General features: G+C 37.0%; 2 protein-coding genes across 9 annotated transcripts in view; one reads left to right on the top strand and one right to left on the bottom strand.

Moving 5' to 3' along the window:
* Positions 1–17,145, top strand: part of ACKR4 (atypical chemokine receptor 4) — a 45,922-nt gene extending 28,777 nt beyond the window's left edge. Inside the window, exons 1-2 of one of the 2 annotated variants that reach the window (XM_019934182.3) lie at positions 11,057–11,922; positions 14,325–17,145. In XM_019934182.3, coding sequence (XP_019789741.1) covers positions 14,334–15,386 — 1,053 coding nt within the window. In that variant the 5' untranslated portion in view covers positions 11,057–11,922; positions 14,325–14,333 and the 3' untranslated portion in view covers positions 15,387–17,145. Of the gene's footprint in view, positions 1–11,056; positions 11,923–14,324 lie in introns of those variants that run through there. The other variant, XM_073803813.1, reaches the window with a different exon arrangement.
* The window catches only part of ACAD11 (acyl-CoA dehydrogenase family member 11), an 89,178-nt gene that overhangs the window by 21,920 nt on the left and 46,221 nt on the right, over positions 1–21,037 (bottom strand). For all 7 annotated transcript variants that reach the window (XR_012331349.1, XR_012331350.1, XM_019934173.3 and 4 more), the window contains exons 12-15: positions 18,837–18,944; positions 16,760–16,858; positions 3,063–3,129; positions 2,350–2,435 (exon numbers count right to left, since the gene is read on the bottom strand). Coding sequence is in view for 5 of the 7 variants with exons in the window: in XM_019934173.3 (XP_019789732.2) it covers positions 2,350–2,435; positions 3,063–3,129; positions 16,760–16,858; positions 18,837–18,944 (360 nt within the window). In the remaining 2 variants the exon portion in view is untranslated. The remainder of the gene's footprint in view (positions 1–2,349; positions 2,436–3,062; positions 3,130–16,759; positions 16,859–18,836; positions 18,945–21,037) is intronic.

The raw sequence follows: 21,037 nt of genomic DNA, 5'->3' as shown, positions 1-21,037 counted from the left end.
CCTGCCAAATTCTTCAGATAATCTCATGCTAACTCCACACCCTTTCCCAGTCAGAATAGATATTAATAATCAATTATGTCCACACTGTTTCCTTTGGCCTTGGCACAGGGAGTTGGAGAGGTGCTGGTGAAATTGTCATACTGAAATTTCAAACATAGGCTCTACAATGGAGGGTATCCGTAGCCAACCAACATTATAAACTCATTTTGGTGGTCTTTCAGGCTGTTGCTCTGCAACCCAGTGACTTCCCATGCACAGTGAGCTTGTTTATCCCCATCTTGCCAACACTTTTCTTTTCTTTATAATTCAATCCTTTTTTTTTTTAGTTAATTTGTATTGGAGTATAATTGCTTTACAATGTTGTATTAGTTTCTACTGTACAGCAAAATTAATCAGCTACACATATCCCCTCTTTTTTGGATTTCCTTGCCACTTAGGTTATCACGTGCATTAAGCAGAGTTCCCTGGGCTATACAATATGTTCTCATTAGTTGTCTATTTTATACATAGTATCAATAGTGTATATGTGTCAATCCCAATCTCCCAATTCCTCCCCCCTCCCTCCTCCCCCCTCCCTTGGTATCCATACATTTGTTCTCTATGTCTGTGTCTCCATTTCTGCTTTGCAAATAAGATCATCTATACCATTTTTCTAGATTCCACATATATGCATTAATATACAATATTTGTTTTTCTGACTTACTTCACTCTGTATGACACTCTCTAGGTCCATCCACATCTCTACAAATGACCCAATTTCATTCCTTTTTATGACTGAGTAATATTCCATTGTATATATGTACCACATCTTTTTTATCCATTCATCTGTTGATGGAAATTTAGGTTGCTTCCATGTCCTGGCTATTGTAAATAGTGCTGCAATGAACACTGGGGTGCATGTGTCTTTTTGAATTATGGTTTTCTCAGAGTATATGCCCAGGATTGGGATTGCTGTGTCATATGGTAGTTGTAGTTTTAGTTTTTTAAGCAACCTCCATACTGTTCTCCATAGTGGCTGTATCAATTTACATTCCCACCGACAGTGCAGGAGGGGTTCCCTTTGCTCCACACCCTCTCCAGCATTTACTGTTTGTAGATATTTTGATGGTGGCCATTCTGACAAGTGTGAGGTGATACCTCATTGTAGTTTTGATTTGCTTTTCTCTAATAATCAGTGTTGTTGGGCATCTTTTCATGTTTGCCAACACACTTAACCTGTGGGTGCATTCTCCAGCTGCAGCCTACAGAAAGTGATGATGCCAAATGTTCCATAAAACTGCAAGTCTTATATCCACTACTTGAGTATTTTCATTAGCCACTTTCAACAATAAACAGAAAGCCAGCATCACCACAAAACCTGAAGTTCAGTAAACTTTTTCATAACATTTATCACTGGCTGACAGCTATATAACTTCTTATTTACATGTTTGTATTTATTCTCTGTCTCCTTCCCCCAGCATGTAAGCTCCACAAGGGCAGAGATCTTGGTCTACTGTGTTCACTAATGTATTTTAAGTACCTGGAACGGTGCTCAGCACTCAACAAATACTTGCTGAGTGAGCAACCTGATTGGCAAGGAAACAGTGAACGTGAGCCTGAGCAAAAGTATCCTTGCTTCTTAGAAATTCCACCCAAGGACAGAAGGAAGGAAAAGTTTTGCATTCAAATCAGTCAAAACCCATTGCTTATTAATAGCTCTTGAGGTTGATTGACTAAGAAAGCTAAACTTGAAAACAAAAATGAATGTTACTATGGGTTACCTAGATTTAATTTTCCAGGTGTATTTCATTAATCTATTCTCCTGGATGATGAAGAGAAGACTGGCAGACAGAGTCATTATTCCTTGAATACTAGTCTGCCCTTTCCCAAAAGCAAACAAAACGTGGTAGAATGCTGCACCACCTCTCTTTTTATTTGTTCTATTCTGAACTCCACTCGTATTTTTATTAAGCGTCAAAAAATTTCTAAAAACCCATCTTGTGCATTAAAATGCTATCTGGGGACTTCCCTGGTGGTCCAGTGGTTAAGAATCCACCTTCCAATGCAGGGGACATGGGTTTGATCCCTGGTCAGGGAACTAAGATCCCACATGCTGCGGGGCAACTAAGCCCACGTGCCGCAACTACTAAGCCTGCGCTCTCTAGAGCCTGCGCACCACAACTAGAGAGCCTGCCCACTGCAACGAAAGATCCCACATGCCGCAATGAAGATCCTGTGTGCCACAACTAAGACCTGATGCAGCCAAATAAATAAATATTTAAAAAAAAATGCTATTTAGTCCCTTCAGTGTTACTGCATATTCTAGTCCTCCTGCTTGCAAATACAAGGACAGGTTGACTGAGTACTTACCCAGGTAGCCAAAAACAGACAAGGGCCTTATTACTTCTACTCCAGGTGTGTTGATGGGAACAAGAATCATGCTGTGTTGTTTGTGTCTGGTCAAAAGAAAAACAGATGTTAGGAAAAGTGTGCTAAGTGGAAAAATAAAACAGATGTTAGGCAGAGTCTCAACTGTCATTTTTTCATTGTTGTTATCATGTAATTATGTAAGCAATGATGTCTGGAATGGGAACTGTGTAAAAAACATACATTAAGTACATTCAGATGCAGGCTGTGATCTGGAACAATGATGATTTTAAAATATGTGAAAGTTATTTAACTGAGGCTTCTCATTGCTCAAAGTGGTAACTGGCAACTGATGTTCAATACACTAAACATTTCAAAACTATTGCCTTGGATCTAAATGTCTAACTTACAAACAGTTTTGAAAAATTTTATATATCTTATAATCTGATCCAAACAGCTTTGAGGATTCAGCAACACTTTTAATACAGGAAATTCCACAGTGAAGAATGTACAGTAACACTCCCTAAAACGTTTTCTAAATACATGTTTTAGCAAAATAATTGTGAAATACAAACATGTGACATTTAATGTCATAATATATTTTATATTATTATGATTTGTGAGCCCAAATGGTGCGTTTTAAGTAAATTAAGTGGATACAGAGAAAGACCTACTCTTATTCCTCATAGATTTCTCAATCACTATTGTTTTATTACCTGGTTACACAGTTATTGTTACTTTTTCCCATAACAATTGCAATTTTGCACTTTGGATTCCCAGCTCCTAAAACCAGAGAGAAAATGAGAACAATACATCATAAAAAGAAATTTTTAGCCTGACATTTCACCGTAAAAGTTCTAATCTTTCTAAGTTTACCTCTGGGAAAACAAACAAACAAACATACAGGAAGAAAACCCTTAATTCATTAAAAAAAATAATGCTATGTACAAAACTGTGTATCACCCAAGAAAAATCACTAGCCAAGGCCAAGAATGGACTTCTCAATGAGAGCTGCTGCACGAAAATAACCAGAAGTCAAAGAAGCCATGAGGGACTTCCCCGGTGGCGCAGTGGTTGAGAGTCCACCTGCCGATGCAGGGGGCGCGGGTTCATGCCCTGGTCTGGGAGGATCCCACGTGCCGTGGAGCAGCTGGGCCTGTGGGCCGTGGCCGCTGGGCCTGCGCATCCGGAGCCTGTGCTCCGCGGCGGGAGAGGCCACAGCAGTGAGAGGCCCGTGTACCGCAAAAAGAAAATAAAAATAAATAAATAAATAAATAAAGAAGCCGTGAAAGAACTGCAGCCCTTAAGACAAAATGACAGCTCTCCCATTCATACCATTTCAGACATCAGCATGCTAGAAAGGTTGTGAACTTCTTCTAGCATATTTCCTCCTGTTTAGATACCATATTTTCTGACATATGGACAAGAAGTACTAAAACTCATGATATTTACTCCCCAACCAGTGACTGAGAAAGACCTAATTTCCCCAGCCATGGGGCTGGGTGAGGGTGAGTCTATTTGAGGATTTCAGTACCCATCCCAGATTACATCATTTGCCCTAGTTACGCTATGGAGTAGCTGAAGATGGTTTACTTGGAGCTGTCCACATATATGAGGCTCTGATTCCACCTTCAGTAAGCCTAGGTTTTCATTCATTGATTTATTAAGGGTTAAAATTTGAAAATATAAAGCTATTTTCATTTTAATGTAAACTTTTATTTAACTACAGTTTAAGGTCTATGGCAATTCCCCAAAGGGGCCTTCTTGCAAAAAGTAAGTTTCATTTTCACCAGTCTAAGCACCTAGTGCCTCAGGGAAACTACCATTTAACTGGTGTTCTAATTATAAGACTGCAAGCAACTGGGTCAGATTAAGTTAAACACATAACTTCTTATAAAAAGTGGTTTTAGGAGATGTGAAATCATATAAAGATAAAATCTGAAAGAAGATTTCAGAACATCAGGATGATTCAAATGGTAGATGATAATACTTAAATTACACTGTGCATCTTAACTGAAATTTCTTATCTGAAAACACTGGGCTGGGGGAATTTTTTTTACCCTTGATTCGTCCTGGCTCTGCAATAATATGTAATCATGCTTTGATTCTTAGCTAGAAATTATTGAGAAAAGAGTCTTTTCCAGAAAGGCTTACTTTTAATTTTTCAACTGGATATTTTTCTACTTGGGGTTTTTGAGCTTTTACTCGTAGGAAGACTTGAGGCCCTTAGGCTGAAGAGTCAGGCCACTTGCCCCATATAACACAGTGTCTCCTTGGTGAGTGTACTTCTGAAAATCAGATTAGGACATAATGGTATGACTTGGGGTTCATTTTCATTACAGATCTTTTCTTTGTCTACTTTCTATCCTGGTAATCAAGAACATTTTGGGTAAATCTTTTAAGGTTTCATGGATTTTAATTCTAGATAAACAGAAGCTGAATCCTTCAAAAGTAAAATCTTCTCTACAATTCCCTCAAACCCTAACCAAAAGCCATCTTTTTCCAATTCTATATTTCTCTCTAATATTTCCCAATAGTATTTCTTGTCTTGTTCTTTCTATCATAAAAAATTGTTGTCACAGCTTTATGTAAGTGCCCAGCAGATTTCAGATATCAGGTAAATTTTGAAGAAACTCAAGAAACAAGGCAAATAATTCTTTAATTCTGCTTTGCTCAATCTAATATGGAAAACAATTCAGATTCTTAAAAGATAAAACTTCTAAATTGGCTCTCCTTTTTGGGGTCATTAAGTAGAGGAAGTAAGGGTGAATATATAAGCTGTAAATTTTGAAATATTTTGATTTAACCTTGATGTTTCAGAAAATGGGAAAACTCTCTCACAAATATATCATCTCATCTTAGCTACAAGCATAATTTGGCAGGTGCAGCAACAGAAATGTCCTTCTTCTAAAGGGAGTTTTTGCTCTCATGTTATTTTAGTTAATGAACAGGATACCAAATGTCATAAATTAAATATATTAAAGGAAATCTGAATAGACCAGAAAACATCTAAATATATCTGCTGTGTCACAGGCCTTCATGAATGAAAACAGATGGCATAGATAAGATAATTTTGTTTTTAATCCAGACTCTGTGGTATTTCAAGACTGTTCAAGTGCCAGGATTAAGTCAGGCTGAAAAGGACATTTTACTGATATTTGCTGATGAGTTTTAATTTCACAGGCTCTTACAGCCACATGGTTATCAAACAAAATCATTCTCTAACACAAGGAAAGATGACAGGTAGAGAAAAACATGACTATTGGGTATGGATATGGTCTGTAACAATAAAAAAAAGTGATATAAACAATAATATAATGTGAAGTGCAGTTAGCTATGTACAAAGTCTCAAGGTTATTTCTTCTACCAACATTGAACTTCTAAGGTGAAATACTTAAACTTCATTTGGTCTTAGCATTAATACTTAGTTTTAATTCAAATACGAATAAAAAACCAATATGAGTTAAGTAACATTTTAAAATGAAATTTCCACTTGTTAAAAAAAAGAAAAAGTTTATCATTCAGTTAAAAAAAAAACAATCTCATGTGTGCCTTTGGAATATGTGCTATTATTAATAGGGGAAACAACCTTTGAAATTCACTTACTCTACTGCTAGGAAGGTTTACATTTAATAAGTATTCAATAAATGTTACATGCTGTCACTATTACAAAATATAGTTGGATCAAAATCAGGTCCAAATAGATCAGAATTGAAAATTTAAAAAAAAATTAAATAATCAAGACATTAAAGGGCTTCCCCGTTGGTGCAGTGGTTAAGAATCCGCCTGCCAATGCATGGTACACGGGTTCAAACCCTGGTCCGGGAAGATCCCACATGCTGCGGAGCAACAAAGCCTGTGCGCCACAACTACTGAGCCTGTGCTCTAAGGCCCATGAGCTACAATTACTGAATCCCACGCACCACAACTACTGAAGCCCACACGCCTAGAGCCCATGTGTCATAAAAAGAGAAGCCACCGCAGTGAGAAGCCCGTGCACAGCAACGAAGACTCAATGCAACCAAAAATAAATAAATAAATAAATAAATTTATTTTAAAAAGACATTAAAAAAACTAGAAGAAAAAACAATTTAGTATCTATGAAATCTCTGGATGGGAAAGAAATGTTGAGCCTCAAAAATAAATGTGGGGATTCCCTGGCAGTCCAGTGGTTAGGACTCTGAGCTCTTACTGCCAAGGCCCCGGCTTCAATCCCTGCATGCAGCCAAAAAAAAAAAAAAAGAAATCAAAGGAAAAAGATTGACTGGTTTAGCTGTATAAAATTATTGTACAGTAAGAAACAAAATTAAAGCAAAAAACAATTTAGGGAAAATATCTCACACATAGTTGGCAAGGGCAGGGGAAGGGTACTGAATCTGTTACAAGTCATTTAAGACAGCAAGATGGTAGTGGAATAACACATTCAACTGGCAACGTTCTAGGGAAATAGACACTTCCATATATTATTGGTGAAAGTGCAAAGTAATACCATATTCCTATGTAGTACAATTTGGTAATATCCATCAAAATTACAGATTCGCTTATCCTTTGATCCACCAATTCAACTTCTGGGATTTATCCTACAGGTATAGCTGTTTCTGAATGAACTGACAGATGTAGATTATTAACTGTAGTAGTATTGTTTATACTTGCAAAGAATTGGGCATAAATCAATATCCATCAATAGGAGACTATTATATGGTATGTCCACATAATGGAACCCTTCTAAAAAGAATAAGGAAGCTTTCAATGCACTTAATTGAAAGAACTCTAAGATTATTCTACAGAATGCTATCTTTAGTGTAATAAGAAAAGGGATAGTTATACATGGTTAGTCCCATTCTTCAACATCCCTCAGTAAGATTAGATTAAGTGCAGTTTCCTACCATATCTATAAAGATGCTCTCTATAACATTATTTGTAATAGCAAAATGCTGGAAACATTCAAAGTCCTATAGCAGTTGAATGGTAAGTCAAATTATGGTAATCCACATAAAATATTATTTAGCTACGAAAAATGTCATTTATAGTGAGTTTGAATGACATGAAAATGCTTAAGCAAAAATGCTAAATAAAAAACTCATATACAATATGAATTCAATAGGTGGTATGGACACTAAAGAGTAATCATAAGATTATTAAATAATGCTCAATTTGTATCTTAATATCAAAGACATTTTCAGTGAAAATGTAAAATATAGTTTAGTCAGATTGCTTCCCAAGCACCTAATACTGAGAAAAATGGCACTACAAGAAGAAAATGAGAAATGGGTGTGGAGAGAGAGATTCTATAGGAACAAGGGACATTGCTGTTAGGACCGGTGAGGAAGGGTGAGAGACAATTTATGGTGAGAAGCCAGTTGGAATAAACTTATGGTGGAAGGCAAGTGGAAGAGAGGTGCAAAAAAAAAAGGTGCTAAAGAAGCATCAAGTAAATACTTTGAAAAGTTGCCTAAGGTAAGTGATGCCTTTCCCTATCCTCCAAGCTTTATGATTGACTTTCAAATGTTGTCAAGTATTCCCTATTAACACCTCTTCTAGTTCTGTTGAGGAGGAAAATACAGGAAAAGGTCAGTCAGTGAGCTAGTTTCACCATGTTTCATACACAGGTGTGACTCACTATATACTACCAGAGGAAGCTTGATCCTGAGACCCTTTATGCCCCAAGGGCTGGGTATGTCTTTGAGTCAGCAAAAATAATGACCGAATTGAAAAGATGTAAAGATTATAGCTTTATAACTGATTTACAAGAAGGGAATCCTATTTACAAGAAAGTATGTGGTTGAAAGTACATGGGGGAGGAAATGAAGGAAAAGGACAGATACTTTTAAATATCTATAAATATGTATCAAAATTCTATAATAGATGACATCATGGAATTATACATATGCATAAGGGATAGTATGAAAAAGTAGAAATCGTCTAAGGCTAAAGATCTGGATCTAAAATTCCAACTGCATTGCTAAATTTATAAGTCTGTGGAAGATAAGTTACTTAAGCACTGACTGGTTGATTGATTGATTCATTCATTCATAAATTTAATTAGTCATTAAAGAACTACAGCATCAAGGGCAAGTAAAATGGGACAATAATCAGAAGGGAAAGTAGAATTATTTATTAATTCAAAATATTTATTGAGTATCTACTATGTGCCAGGCACTATTCTATATATTTATATATGAAAAATTATACAAAAGTCCCTAATCTGATGAAGCTTATATTCTAATACAGGGTGAGATACATTAGACACCAAACACAATATAAATGATATGGTACATTAGCACATGAAAAGTGCTATGGGTAAGGTTGATTGGGAGTATAGGCAGGTGAAGGGTATTTAGTTTAATTTATTTATTTAATTTTTGCCCTCTGTTTTATTGAGATATAATTGACATACAGCTCTGTATAAGTTTGACTTACATACATCATGAAATGATTATCACAATAAGTTTGGTGAACATCTATCATCTCACACAGATACAAAATGAAAGAAATAGAAAAATATTTTCTTCCTTGTGATGAGAACTCTTAGGGTTTACTCTCTTAACACCTTCCATATATAACATACAACAGTGTTAATTCTATTTATTATGTTGTACATTACATCCCTACTACTTGTGTATCTTATAACTGGAAGTTTGTACCTTTTTTGACCACCTTCATCCAATTCCCTTCCCCTTCCACCTGCCTCTTGCAACCACATATCTGATCTCTTTTTTTTATGTTTGTTTGTTTTTGAAGTACAATTGACCTACAACACTATGTTAGTTCCTGTTACACGACACAGTGACTGGATATTTCTAAACATTTTAAACTGACCACTATGATAAATCTAGTTATGATATGTCAACATACAAAGATATTACTTACTTATTGGCTATATACCTCACACTATATATTTCATCCCCATGACTCATTTATTTTGCAACTGGAAGTTTGTAATCCTTTTTTTTTTTTGAAAATTTGATGCATGCTATGGAATAATGTATTAAATGTATACATATCAACAAAGATGTATTTGTTTTTATACATTTATTTATTTTTGGCTGCCTTGGGTCTTCGGGCAAGCAGGGGCTACTCTTCGTTGCGGTGCCCACAGGCTTCTCATTGCTGTGGCTTCTCTTGTTGCGGAGCTCCGGCTCTAGAGCTCAGGCTCGGTAGTTGTGGCATGTGGGCTTAGTTGCTCGGAGGCATGTGGGATCATCCCAGACCAGGGCTTGAACCCGTGTTCCCTGCATTGGCAGGCAGATTCTTAGCCACTGCACCATCAGGGAAGCCCTGTAATCTCTTTTTAAGAGTTTGTAATCTTGGGCTTCCCTGGTGGTGCAGTGGTTGAGAGTCCGCCTGCCAATGCAGGGTACACGGGTTCGTGTCCTGGTCTGGGAGGATCCCACGTGCCGCGGAGCGGCTGCGCCCGTGAGTGCGTGCGGAGCCTGTGAGAGGCCCGCGTACAGAAAAAAAAAAAAAAGTTTGTAATCTCTTAATCTCCCTTACCTATTTCTTTCCTCCCCCATCCCCCTCCCACCTGTCGGCAACCATCGGTTTGTTCTCTGTATCTATAACTCTGTTTCTGTTTTGTTATGTTTGTTCATTTGTTTTGTTTGTGAAGGGTATTTTAAATAGAATAATCAGGGCTTGCCTCAGTGAGAAGGTGGTGATTGGACAAAGACTGGAAAGACATGAGGGAGTGAGCGTTGCAAGTACTGAAAGGAAGCACAGTCCAGGCAGATAGAAGAGCCAGTACAAAAGCCCTAAGAAGGAATGTGCCTAGCACATTTCAAAACAGCAAGGAGGTTGGTGTGGCAGAATAAGCAAGCAAAGAGGAGGAGAAGGAAATAAGTCAGAGAGGCAATGAGGGATGGAGGGTAGGCCATTCTAAGAATTTAGTGGAAGGTTGCTTGTTTGCTTCCTCCTGCTCCCAAAATACATAAGATAAAGAAGAATAAGAGGTAAGAGAAGGCAAAAGACCAGAGAGTCTAGAGAGGGCAGGGATAAATTTAAAAGCAGTATCCCTCAGCAAGCAGCAAGAGATCAGAGTAATGATCAGCCATGGTAAGGAGAAGAGATGCCTCTTTTGGAAGAATTGTGCTAGAGTCTGCTGAGGAAGGCTGATATGCTCATCTCTTAGCAACTTTGCCCTCAGTGACTTCACATTGGTAGCTGATATTGGCCATGGTGGGAGTGTTTACACCATGGAAAATGTCTAACACTACAAATCCAGGCACTTTTTTCTTTTTTTCAATTTGGAAGTGTTTTATTTTATTTATTTATTTTTTAAACATCTTTATTGGAGTATAATTGCTTTACAATGGTGTGTTAGTTTCTGCTGTATAACAAAGTGAATCACTAATACATATACATATATCCCCATATCTCTTCCCTCTTGCGTCTCCCTCCCTCCCACTCTCCCTATCCCACCCCTCTAGGTGGTCACAAAGCACTGAGCTGATCTTCCTGTGCTATGGGGCTGCTTCCCACTTGCTATCTATTTTACATTTGGTCAGGCATTTTTTTCTTGGTGAGATGGTTTAGCTGCATGCAAATAACTCTTCTCAAAGACTGGTGGATAACAAGGAGGAGAAGTTGGCTGTATCCCCAGACACATACTGTGGGAAGATGAAGGCCCCAGTGCTCTAGAGTCTCTTTTCTGTGAATCAACAGGAAAGTTAGATCAGTTGCTTTTAGAAAAAATGGCATTGGTCTGAAATAACTTCTGAAGGGGGAGACTGAGCCTAGAGAAAGCAAATAAGGGAACTGTTATGCAAATATAGGGAGAGTCAAGGCCAAGGGTTAAATCTGCATACATTTATCTTCTTTCTCTAACTTTCATTTGTTTGGAAGTAGGGGGAGGGGGAGATAGCCAGAGATAGCCTTTCCAGACAGAAGGATTTTGAAAGTTTGGAGCTGGCCATTGAAGAAGATTACAGGAAGGAACAAGAATTTAAAGTTGTGGGGAAAGTCATACTCTGGGGTCAAGGACAGATAAGGAGTACAGTGAGGCCAAGGGGAGTCTCATAGTTTAAGAAAAATACAAAATGATGTGGTATAAAGATTTAAATTCTACTATAAATACCTAATGATTACTTAAAATTTAGTTTTTGATAATTTAGTCTTCACAAAGATAACTTTCTAGGTTACAATCATTTTTTGTTTTCTTTCCTAGACAAAATAATTTTAGAGAGTATTTTTCTAGATGCTACCTACAAGTAAATACTTGTTAGCTGCCTTGAGGCGCTCTGGTGAATTCTTTTGGTTTGGCAGTCAGTACCTCAGCTGCAGGCACGTTCCTGTTCCCTTTGGCTAAGTGGAAACTTCGAAAGGTCTGTAGTTTTTGAAACGAGATTGAATTCCTTCAAGTTTGTAACCTAGGACACTTAAGAACTTGGATTTGAGTTCACAGGATGGTTATACATAAAATAAAAGATCAAGTGCTCACAAGGTTAAATTTCCTGAAAGCCTTACTGGATGTAAGACAAAGGCGGGGTATAAAACGAAAATAAAAGTATGCTGAGTTAGAGAGGTCATTCTATCTTACTCTCTGCACTCAAGACTGCTCCTGTCTGCTGACAGAAACAGGTTGGTTTTTTCTTTCTTCTTCCATTCAGACTTGTATATGATTTTTTTTTAAGCCCAAAGGTTTGGTATATTTATGTATGCATAAAAGTTTACATGTGCAGAAAAGAGCTATTTGAAAAGTTATACATGTTAACCTTAAAACAAAAATATGAACATAGCAAGAAGAAAATATTATTTTAATACGATTACTTGCCTATAAAACTTTGTTAATAATAGGTTTTGCTATATCATTTTTTCCTGCTTTGTTTTATTGTTAAATTTTTTTATTCTTATGATAATTACAAAGGCATTTAAATGTGTTTCTATGTTTCTGCCAGAAGGATCACTTCTGCAAATAGTTTCCATTCCTACGCTTATTTATTCATATTTTTAGCATGATTAATTCTTTTAAAATATCTTTCCTTAATATCTTATACTGTTTGGCCATATTATACCTTATCACTGGGTTCAAGATTTGTGTGATAAAAGAGAAGGAAAGAACAAAGTTCCTACCGTATTAATAATTAACATATAAGAAAACGAAGACTAAAGTAGTCTTCCAGATTGGAACTTTTCAAATAACTTTAAGGATAAAGGGAGACAGAAGGGCTAAGGAAAAAGTATAACAAAACTCAGCACTATAATAAAAACACTGAAAGTTATTATTATATATATTTTAGAACTTGTGAATTCTGTGCAAGCTTATCTTAATACTACAGGGTGTTAATAGCCAGTACAGTAGAATAACTTAATGAAGAGACATGAGATTCCTGCAGTATCATCCTTCCATTCTAGAGTAATAGCTTTAAACCTATTGGTAAAACGTTTAGTTTGACAAATATTTGCTGGGCACCTAGAGTGGGCCTGGCACTCTCTTCGGGTATTAATTATAAACATAAATCCAACAGGTCATAGTCTTAGGGAACTTAGAGCACAGAGGGAAAAGGTAGTCTGAGAAACATGTCTTCCATAGGATGGGGTCAGTTCTCTGAGAGATATGCAGATACAGTTATTGGATCGGGAAAGTCTTCTGGAGAGGTGACATCTAAGTTAACTGGGTAGGAACTGGCCCTTCAAGGGAAGGGCAGGAAATAGTCCATCAGATAAAAGAACAGAATGAGTAATGATGTAGACATGTGCTGTAGCATGGTGTGTGCCAGAAAATCGCTGGCAAATCAATATTGTTGCTGTCTACCGTGCAGGGTGCACAGTAGAGAGATGTAGCAGGAACCATGGGTAGGACAACATTATGGAAGGAGCCTTGGGTATCATGGTAAGGAGCTTAGATTGTATCTTTCAGATGAAGGGATGTGTCTTTCAGGTGAGGAGCTAATAAGCAGCAGTGATGGATTGACATTTTAGAGAGAGAGCACTCTGATGGCAGTAAGAAAAATGTTGGTAAGGAGGTGGTAAGGAGGAATAAGAACAGTAGGACGGGGCTTCCCTGGTGGCGCAGTGGTTGAGAGTCCGCCTGCCGATATAGGGGACACGGGTTTGTGCCCCGGTCCGGGAAGATCCCACAGGCCGCGGAGCGGCTGGGCCCGTGAGCCATGGCCGCTGAGCCTGCGCGTCCGGAGCCTGTGCTCTGCAACGGGAGAGGCCACAACAGTGAGAGGCCAGCGTACCGGAAAAAAAAAAAAAAAAAAAGAAGAACAGTAGGATGCCACTTGGGAAGATATTGTAATAGGCCAGGTAATAATGATGGTTGAATTGTGTGGATGTGTCAAGGAGCACAGATTAAAAGGAAGAGACAGATTTGAGACCTATTTGGGAGGTAAAATCAGAATTTAGGGGCTGACTGGAAATCAGGGATGAAGATAAGAGATAAATCAAGGATGGTACAGGCTGAAGGCTTAGGTGACTAGTGGAACAACAGTGCTACCAAATAGTAGTTTGCAATCAGCATGTAGTGACAGGTTTTGGAGGGAAGCTAACTAGAGGAGACTTTGTTTTATAAAAGCCAACCAGTAAAATTAAGTAAAATGCTGATATAATATATTTAACTTATTTTAAAATAAATTCATAAATATATAAAAATAATATTTATTTTAAATAAATAAAATTATTTTAATTTTAAAATTTAATTTATTGTCAATATACTGTGTAAGAATCACAAAGTTGTATATATAAAAGTTACAGGGTTTAATGATTAATAAAATTCCCCAGGGTATTATTTTTATCTTCCCTCTGTAAATCCCAGCCCCTGTACACAAACTTGTAAAAACAAGGGATGAAAAACTACTCTTGGGGATATATTCCAACGTGGCTTCCATTAAAGAGTTTCAAAGAGTGGCAGATTCAGGCTCACATATGTTATGGCAACAATCTATTCTCTAATAAAAGAATAAAACATATGCTAGATCAAAAGCGTTTCCACTTAAGAAATATTAAAATAAATATCCTGTATTCTTTTTGCCATTTAGATTGGAGCCATGGCTTTGGAACACAACCAGTCAACAGATTACTATTATGAGGAAAATGAAATGAATGACACTCATGACTATAGTCAGTATGAAGTGATCTGTATAAAAGAAGAGGTCAGAAAATTTGCAAAAGTTTTCCTGCCTGCCTTCTTCACAATAGCTTTCATCATTGGACTTGCAGGCAATTCTATAATAGTGGCGATTTATGCCCATTACAAAAAGAGGCGAACCAAAACAGATGTGTACATCCTGAATTTGGCAGTGGCAGATTTACTCCTTCTATTCACTCTGCCTTTTTGGGCAGTTAATGCAGTTCATGGGTGGGTTTTAGGGAAAATCATGTGCAAAGTCACTTCAGCCTTGTACACGGTCAACTTTGTCTCTGGAATGCAGTTTCTGGCTTGTATCAGCATAGACAGATATTGGGCAGTAACTAAAGCTCCCAGTCAATCGGGAGTGCAAAAACAATGCTGGCTCATCTGTTCCTGTGTCTGGATGGCTGCCATCTTGCTGAGTATACCTCAGCTGGTTTTTTATACAGTAAATCACAAGGCTAGGTGCATTCCCATCTTTCCATACCACCTAGGAACATCAATGAAAGCATCAATTCAAATGCTGGAAATTTGCGTTGGATTTGTAATACCCTTTCTTATTATGGCAGTGTGCTACTTCATCACGGCAAAGACGCTCATCAAGATGCCAAACACTACAAAATCTCGGCCCCTCAAAATTCTGCTCACAGTGGTCATAGTTTTCCTTGTCACTCAGCTGCCTTATAACATTGTCAAGTTCTGCCAAGCCATAGATATCATCTACTCCCTGATCACCAACTGCGACATGAGCAAACGTATGGATGTTGCCATCCAAATCACAGAGAGCATTGCACTCTTTCACAGCTGCCTCAACCCGGTCCTGTATGTTTTTATGGGAAACTCTTTTAAAATCTACATCATGAAAGTTGCCAAGAAATATGGGTCCTGGAGAAGACAAAGACAAAATGTGGAGGAGATTCCTTTCGATTCTGAAGATGCTACAGAGCCAACCAGTACTTTCAGCATTTAAATATAAAACTGCTCTGTCTCTTGCTTTGATACACATGAATGAGGTTTCTCCCTCAGATCAAACATTTGCATTTCTCTGAAATTCAAATCTCAAACACTGTGGTGGCAACTTATAACAAAGAAGAGGTTAGGGTGGGGAAGGGGAGTGAGGTAGAAGCCAAGAAAAAGAGGAAACAAAAAATAAATGCATAAAACATGGAAATTAAAATTAACAATATAGGAAAATAGTAGTAACAGTCAAACATAAGAAAAACACTATAAGTTAGGTCATCTAAAACAGATTATTAAAGAAATTTAAATTAAGGGGCATTTATAATTATTTTAAATTATCTAAATTTTAATATAAGAACAATTTCCCTGCATAACTTTAGTACTTGAATAACTATGCAGCAAAATTCAATGTCTTTTTCTTTTTCTTGTTTCTTAATTTGTAAGAGATTTCATAAAACTCCAGAAAGAATAACAATTGGCAATCAAAAAAAAAAAAGCAAAAACAAAAAGCTTTTCTGGCTATTGTAATATATTACTGGTAAGTTTCTAAACATGTAATTTGCTTTTATGATGTCAACTTTCTTTAGTAATAAGCTGGTTATCCTGTTAGATTTATCATTTATACTCTAGAAGCAATCCTCAGACAATCACATTTATCTAGGTTTCAATTTTTATAACTGCCTAAAGGGCTCATCCATTTACGTGAGTCAATTACTGAGGGTTGACTAAATAATATATTTTCCTATGTCTAAAGACTCTTTTTTTTTGGCGGTATGCGGGCCTCTCACTGTTGTGGCCTCTCCCGTTGCGGAGCACAGGCTCCGGACGCGCAGGCTCAGCGGCCATGGCTCACGGGCCCAGCCGCTCCGCGGCACGTGGGATCTTCCCAGACCGGGGCACGAACCCGTGTCCCCTGCATCGGCAGGCGGACTCTCAACCACTGCGCCACCAGGGAAGCCCCAAGACTCTTATTTTTCACTTAAATACTTGTATTTTTAAACAATGAAAATATGTACCACAATAAATTATTTTTAATAATATGGGCTGCTTATCTCTTTAAAAACAATTATATATAAATTATTATAGTCCATGTAATATGCCCCTATTAAAATTTTTGATACAAATGACAATGGTCAAAAATAGTGTGCACTAATATAAATTTTTTCTCTCACAAACTGTAAAAAAGAAGACGTTTTCTGCTCTTAAATAAACATTGCCCAATCAAGACATTGTTTTAAAATTACTTTTCTTTTTATCAACTATTTCTAAATTTGAAAATGCTTTCAAAGACAGAATTTAAAGAACTGTGGTCATGAAATGAATAACTATGTATCTTATTATTCTAGCACAGTATCTAGCACGAAGAATCAATAGAATACTCACCAGTGCACCACCATTTCTTGCCGTTAATTATATAGCTATCTCCATCTTGCTGGATGCTACATTCAATATTTGTGGCATCACTTGAAGCTACATCGGGCTCTATAAATAAGCAAAGGCTGAATTTACAGGCAGGCAGACACCATTAGTTTACAAAAGACCCTTAGTTAAAGAAATGTGAACTCTTTGAGGACAGAGGCATCTTTGTCTTTTTCATCTTCCTACCCTTCCCCCATTCCCCCTGGTTCTTCTACAACCTACACATAGTAGGTATTCAATAAATGTGCATTGGAAAAATGAATAAATGAAGTATTTAGAACAACTCAAGATAGATCAACTATCTGAATTGTGTTCTTGGCATCCTCAGTGATATATGACTTGGGATACAACTCAATCTTTTCTCCAATCATCAAACGTGCATTAAAAATATCGTTCTTGGGCTTCCCTGGTGGCGCAGTGGTTGAGAGTCCGCCTGCCGACGCAGGGGACGCGGGTTTGTGCCCCGGTCCGGGAAGATCTCACATGCCGCGGAGCGGCTGGGCTCGTGAGTCATGGCCGCTGAGCCTGCGCGTCCGGAGCCTGTGCTCCGCAACGGGAGAGGCCACAACAGCGAGAGGCCCAAGTACAGAAAAAAAAAAAAAAATCGTTCTTTACTTCCCACAATGAAAATCTGTACTACATATTTGCAAGCCAGATTTCCCCACCATAGGTTTAGTATCTTAAACAACTTCTTTTTTTTCTTTTTTTTTTTAAATTAATTTTTATTGGAGTGTAGTTGATTTACAATGTCGTGTTAGTTTCTGCTGTACAGAAAAGTGAATCATATATCCACTCTTTCTCAGATTCTTTTCCCATATAGGTCATTACAGAGTATTGAGTAGAGTTCCCTGTGCTATACAGTAGGTTCTCAGCAGTTATCTGTTTTATACATAGTAATGTGTATATGTTAATCCCAATCTCCCTATTTATCTCCCCACTCCCTCCCCGGCTTTCCCCCTTGGTAATCATAAATTTGTTTTTGACATCTGTGACTCTATTTCTGTAGTATCTTAAACAACTTCTAACTGCAAATTCCATCAGGAATGCTTTCACCAATCTATTTATTTTGCATTCTATAAAGCTTGCTCAACACTTAATGTCTTCAGAAAGTTTTCCATAGGACACTTTTACAAGACTGCTTTACTGCATTGCATTTTAGAACTTAGAGGCTAGCTCTCAATCATAGTAATCTGCACTTGTTAATGTGCTGCTCTTTTGAATGGATCCTTAAGATATTTTATGTGTTCTCTTTCTAAAACTAGAGACCCTCTTTCTTTAGAAAAGGAGGTGTGTACTCTATTTATTTTGTAATTAATTAGAGCTTTGTAGACAACACAGCATACAGCAGGTATTCAATAAAGGCCTCTTACTGGTTTAAATGGAGATCAGTTTTGCTATTATAAATGTATGCAATGTTAGAGAAGGACAATAAAATCTGGCCAAAATCATGGCCAGATGAAATTGAGTTTAATTCTAAACTCAAATATGGAACAATGATTTTGTCCTTTGAAGAGTGCTTAATTACTGTTTCCTATGTACAAATGCACCAAAACCCATTTTTATTAACATGCTCCTAGTTTAATTACCCTACATGATTATAATTTGAGCTATATGACCAACACTGGTGAAAGTTCTATTTTTCTGGGTTTATGGAAGAGTTGAGTAGTTTTTAAGTGTCAATATAAAATTATCACAAAGATCAATATTTCATACACTAGGGTAAAAAAGATCTTAAACACCCACAGATGGCAATTTTAGATGCAAGTCAAAAGGTTATAAAACTAGGTTTACTCTGCTGCTAATGCCTAAAGCAGGCTACCAGAAAACATCATCTGGTGTCCTCCCAAAGGGGAGGACAATTTTATTCTGCACATTTAAAAATGCCAAAAATTAAAATTGGGCTCCAACAAACATGTTCACATTTCTGGTCACAGGCAAATTTGCCTGAAACACAGAGCCACGTCCCACATTTCTTCAGTTCCTCCATAATAACTGGGACGAGTGGCTGCCCAATGGGAGAATGTGACTGAATTGCTCTTACCTGTCATACAGAAGCAAGAGGCAATGCTCCCTTGAAGAAGAGGCTCAAGCCACTGCTGCTTCTGTTTCTCACTTCCATATAGGTGAAGCACCTCCATGTTCCCTGTGTCTACACGTAATAAGGAAAAGCACTTGTTTTGCATTTAAAAATTTATCAATGTGAAATCCAAACTATATATAGAAAACAGACATGAATCTTTTTAGAGCAAATATTTACTAACAAAAATATTTTGAAACATAACAGACGAGATTGGGTGCATTCAGGGTGGCATGGCCGTAGACTAAACATAATAGTAAATACAATTTACAAGGAAGGTGTGTCATAAGTAGTTACAAGTACATGGCATTTGGTGCCTATTTATTCAACTTGTTCTGAATCACAGACACTTGTCTACTTCATCCCAATGAAGCATGGCTCTGAGTTTTAACTCAATTAGGACTGAGGAAAATAATTTACTGGCCTAACCTTTCCCTGCTATCTTGCAAATATACTCTGCTTGGAGTGACTGCAATGCTCTTAGAGAACAATTAACATTACTTATTACTGAGACTCCTGTTCCTCAAACATACCTTGTGCTTTTTAACTTCCACATGTTTGCTTGGGCCAGGCCTTCTCTCTGGTGAAATTCTACCTGTCACTCCTAAGTAAACTTCTGCTTCTGAGCCATCTCCATTGTGAAGACTCTCCAGCTACCCAATCAGAAATATCTCCTTCCTTTGACCTCACATAGTAGTTATTGTCTTTTTACCGCTAACACTGCTCTTACTTTTGTGATCCCATACCACCTAGAAAAGTACTAGGTAATATCTCAAGGATGCTAAACATGGAATCCCTGCCCTGGATAGAAAATGACAATAGATAACTTCAAAGACCCTCTCCAGCCCTCAGAGGGCATTGTGCAATACATGATACACTGCAGTATCACTCTCAGGTGAAAAAGAATGCTTCATGTCTGCTGTGGAGCAAAATGCTCTAGATGCCTTTCTCTGATTTTCATTCCCATCAAATTTCTAAAAATACTCTCTAAAACCTTTCTCTTGAATGCTGATTACTTATAAGATTTTGAGGAAGAATTTTTCAATATTGTCTCTTACAATGATATTAAGGACAGCTATTGAAATGCCTATGAAAATTGAGCTAAGTCTAAGTTAAGTCTCTCAAAACATGTTTGTACTCTGTTCAGGCACTCCTAACAGGGCCCAAGTTATATTAAAATGCACACAATTCCTAGTAGATTAACACAAGCTTAAAATTCTTTTCAACTGAGGGAGAAAATGAGTCTTGAATTATAATTAATGAAGTTCATTGTTTTCTTTGCTTGTTTTAAATCCAGTGTTTCTTGTAGTTTGAATGAGGTAAATATTGAATAAAAACTTTCCAAAAATTAGTTTATTCTGAGAATCTGACAAAGTTATCAGATAACCAAAGTTATCATTTATAGGTTCGTTAAAAAAAAAAAAAGCCTAGATAAATTACTTGTACAAAAAAAAAAATTTTCCCCAAATTAGCCTAAAGGCCTCCAAATTTTCTAGTAACGGCTTTAGAATTAAAATGACTATTTTCAACATTCCAATATACAATATTGTATGACTTATTGATGGACAAAAAAACCAAACCAAAACAAAAGGCAAATCAGAAGACTACATATGTGTCCCATAATATTTTATAACTATTTGGGAAATAATTTGGGTATCTTGAGTAGAAATTCAACTCATATACACTTAAGAAAACTCTTAAGTATTTAATCAACATCAATCATATTCCCTTCTTTATCTGCTTTGTATAAAGCAAAACACAGTGCTCTAAAACACAATAGCCCAAAGGCCTTCATGAATATATCTCCACTACAAAGAGAAAATGCCTAGTTTTCTACCTATGGTTTTATACATCTTGTTTGCTGAGGACAGTTGCTTATCATACTTTGGTCAAAGAAAATGTATTTCCCTTGCCAATTTTAAAATTTCAGCAGTTTGGTGGTATCATATTATAACCGATAGACTAACGAAATTTTAATACTAGAAAAAAGTCTATGACCATCTAGTGAAAAGTTCATAGGTCAAATGGAAAAATAGCGGCAGAGCTGCATCTGCAATGGATGCCTTCTATAGCATTATTTTTCATATTATGACCCATTAGTTTGTCATAAAATTAATTCAATGGAATATGACTAGCATTCTCTGAGAAATGAAAATAGATCAAAA

Source organism: Tursiops truncatus, chromosome 4 (genome assembly GCF_011762595.2).
Source record: "Tursiops truncatus isolate mTurTru1 chromosome 4, mTurTru1.mat.Y, whole genome shotgun sequence".
In the NCBI taxonomy this organism is placed as follows: Eukaryota; Metazoa; Chordata; class Mammalia; order Artiodactyla; family Delphinidae; genus Tursiops; species Tursiops truncatus.
Note: the sequence above shows the minus strand (reverse complement) of the source record. Positions and strands in the feature narration are given on the sequence as shown.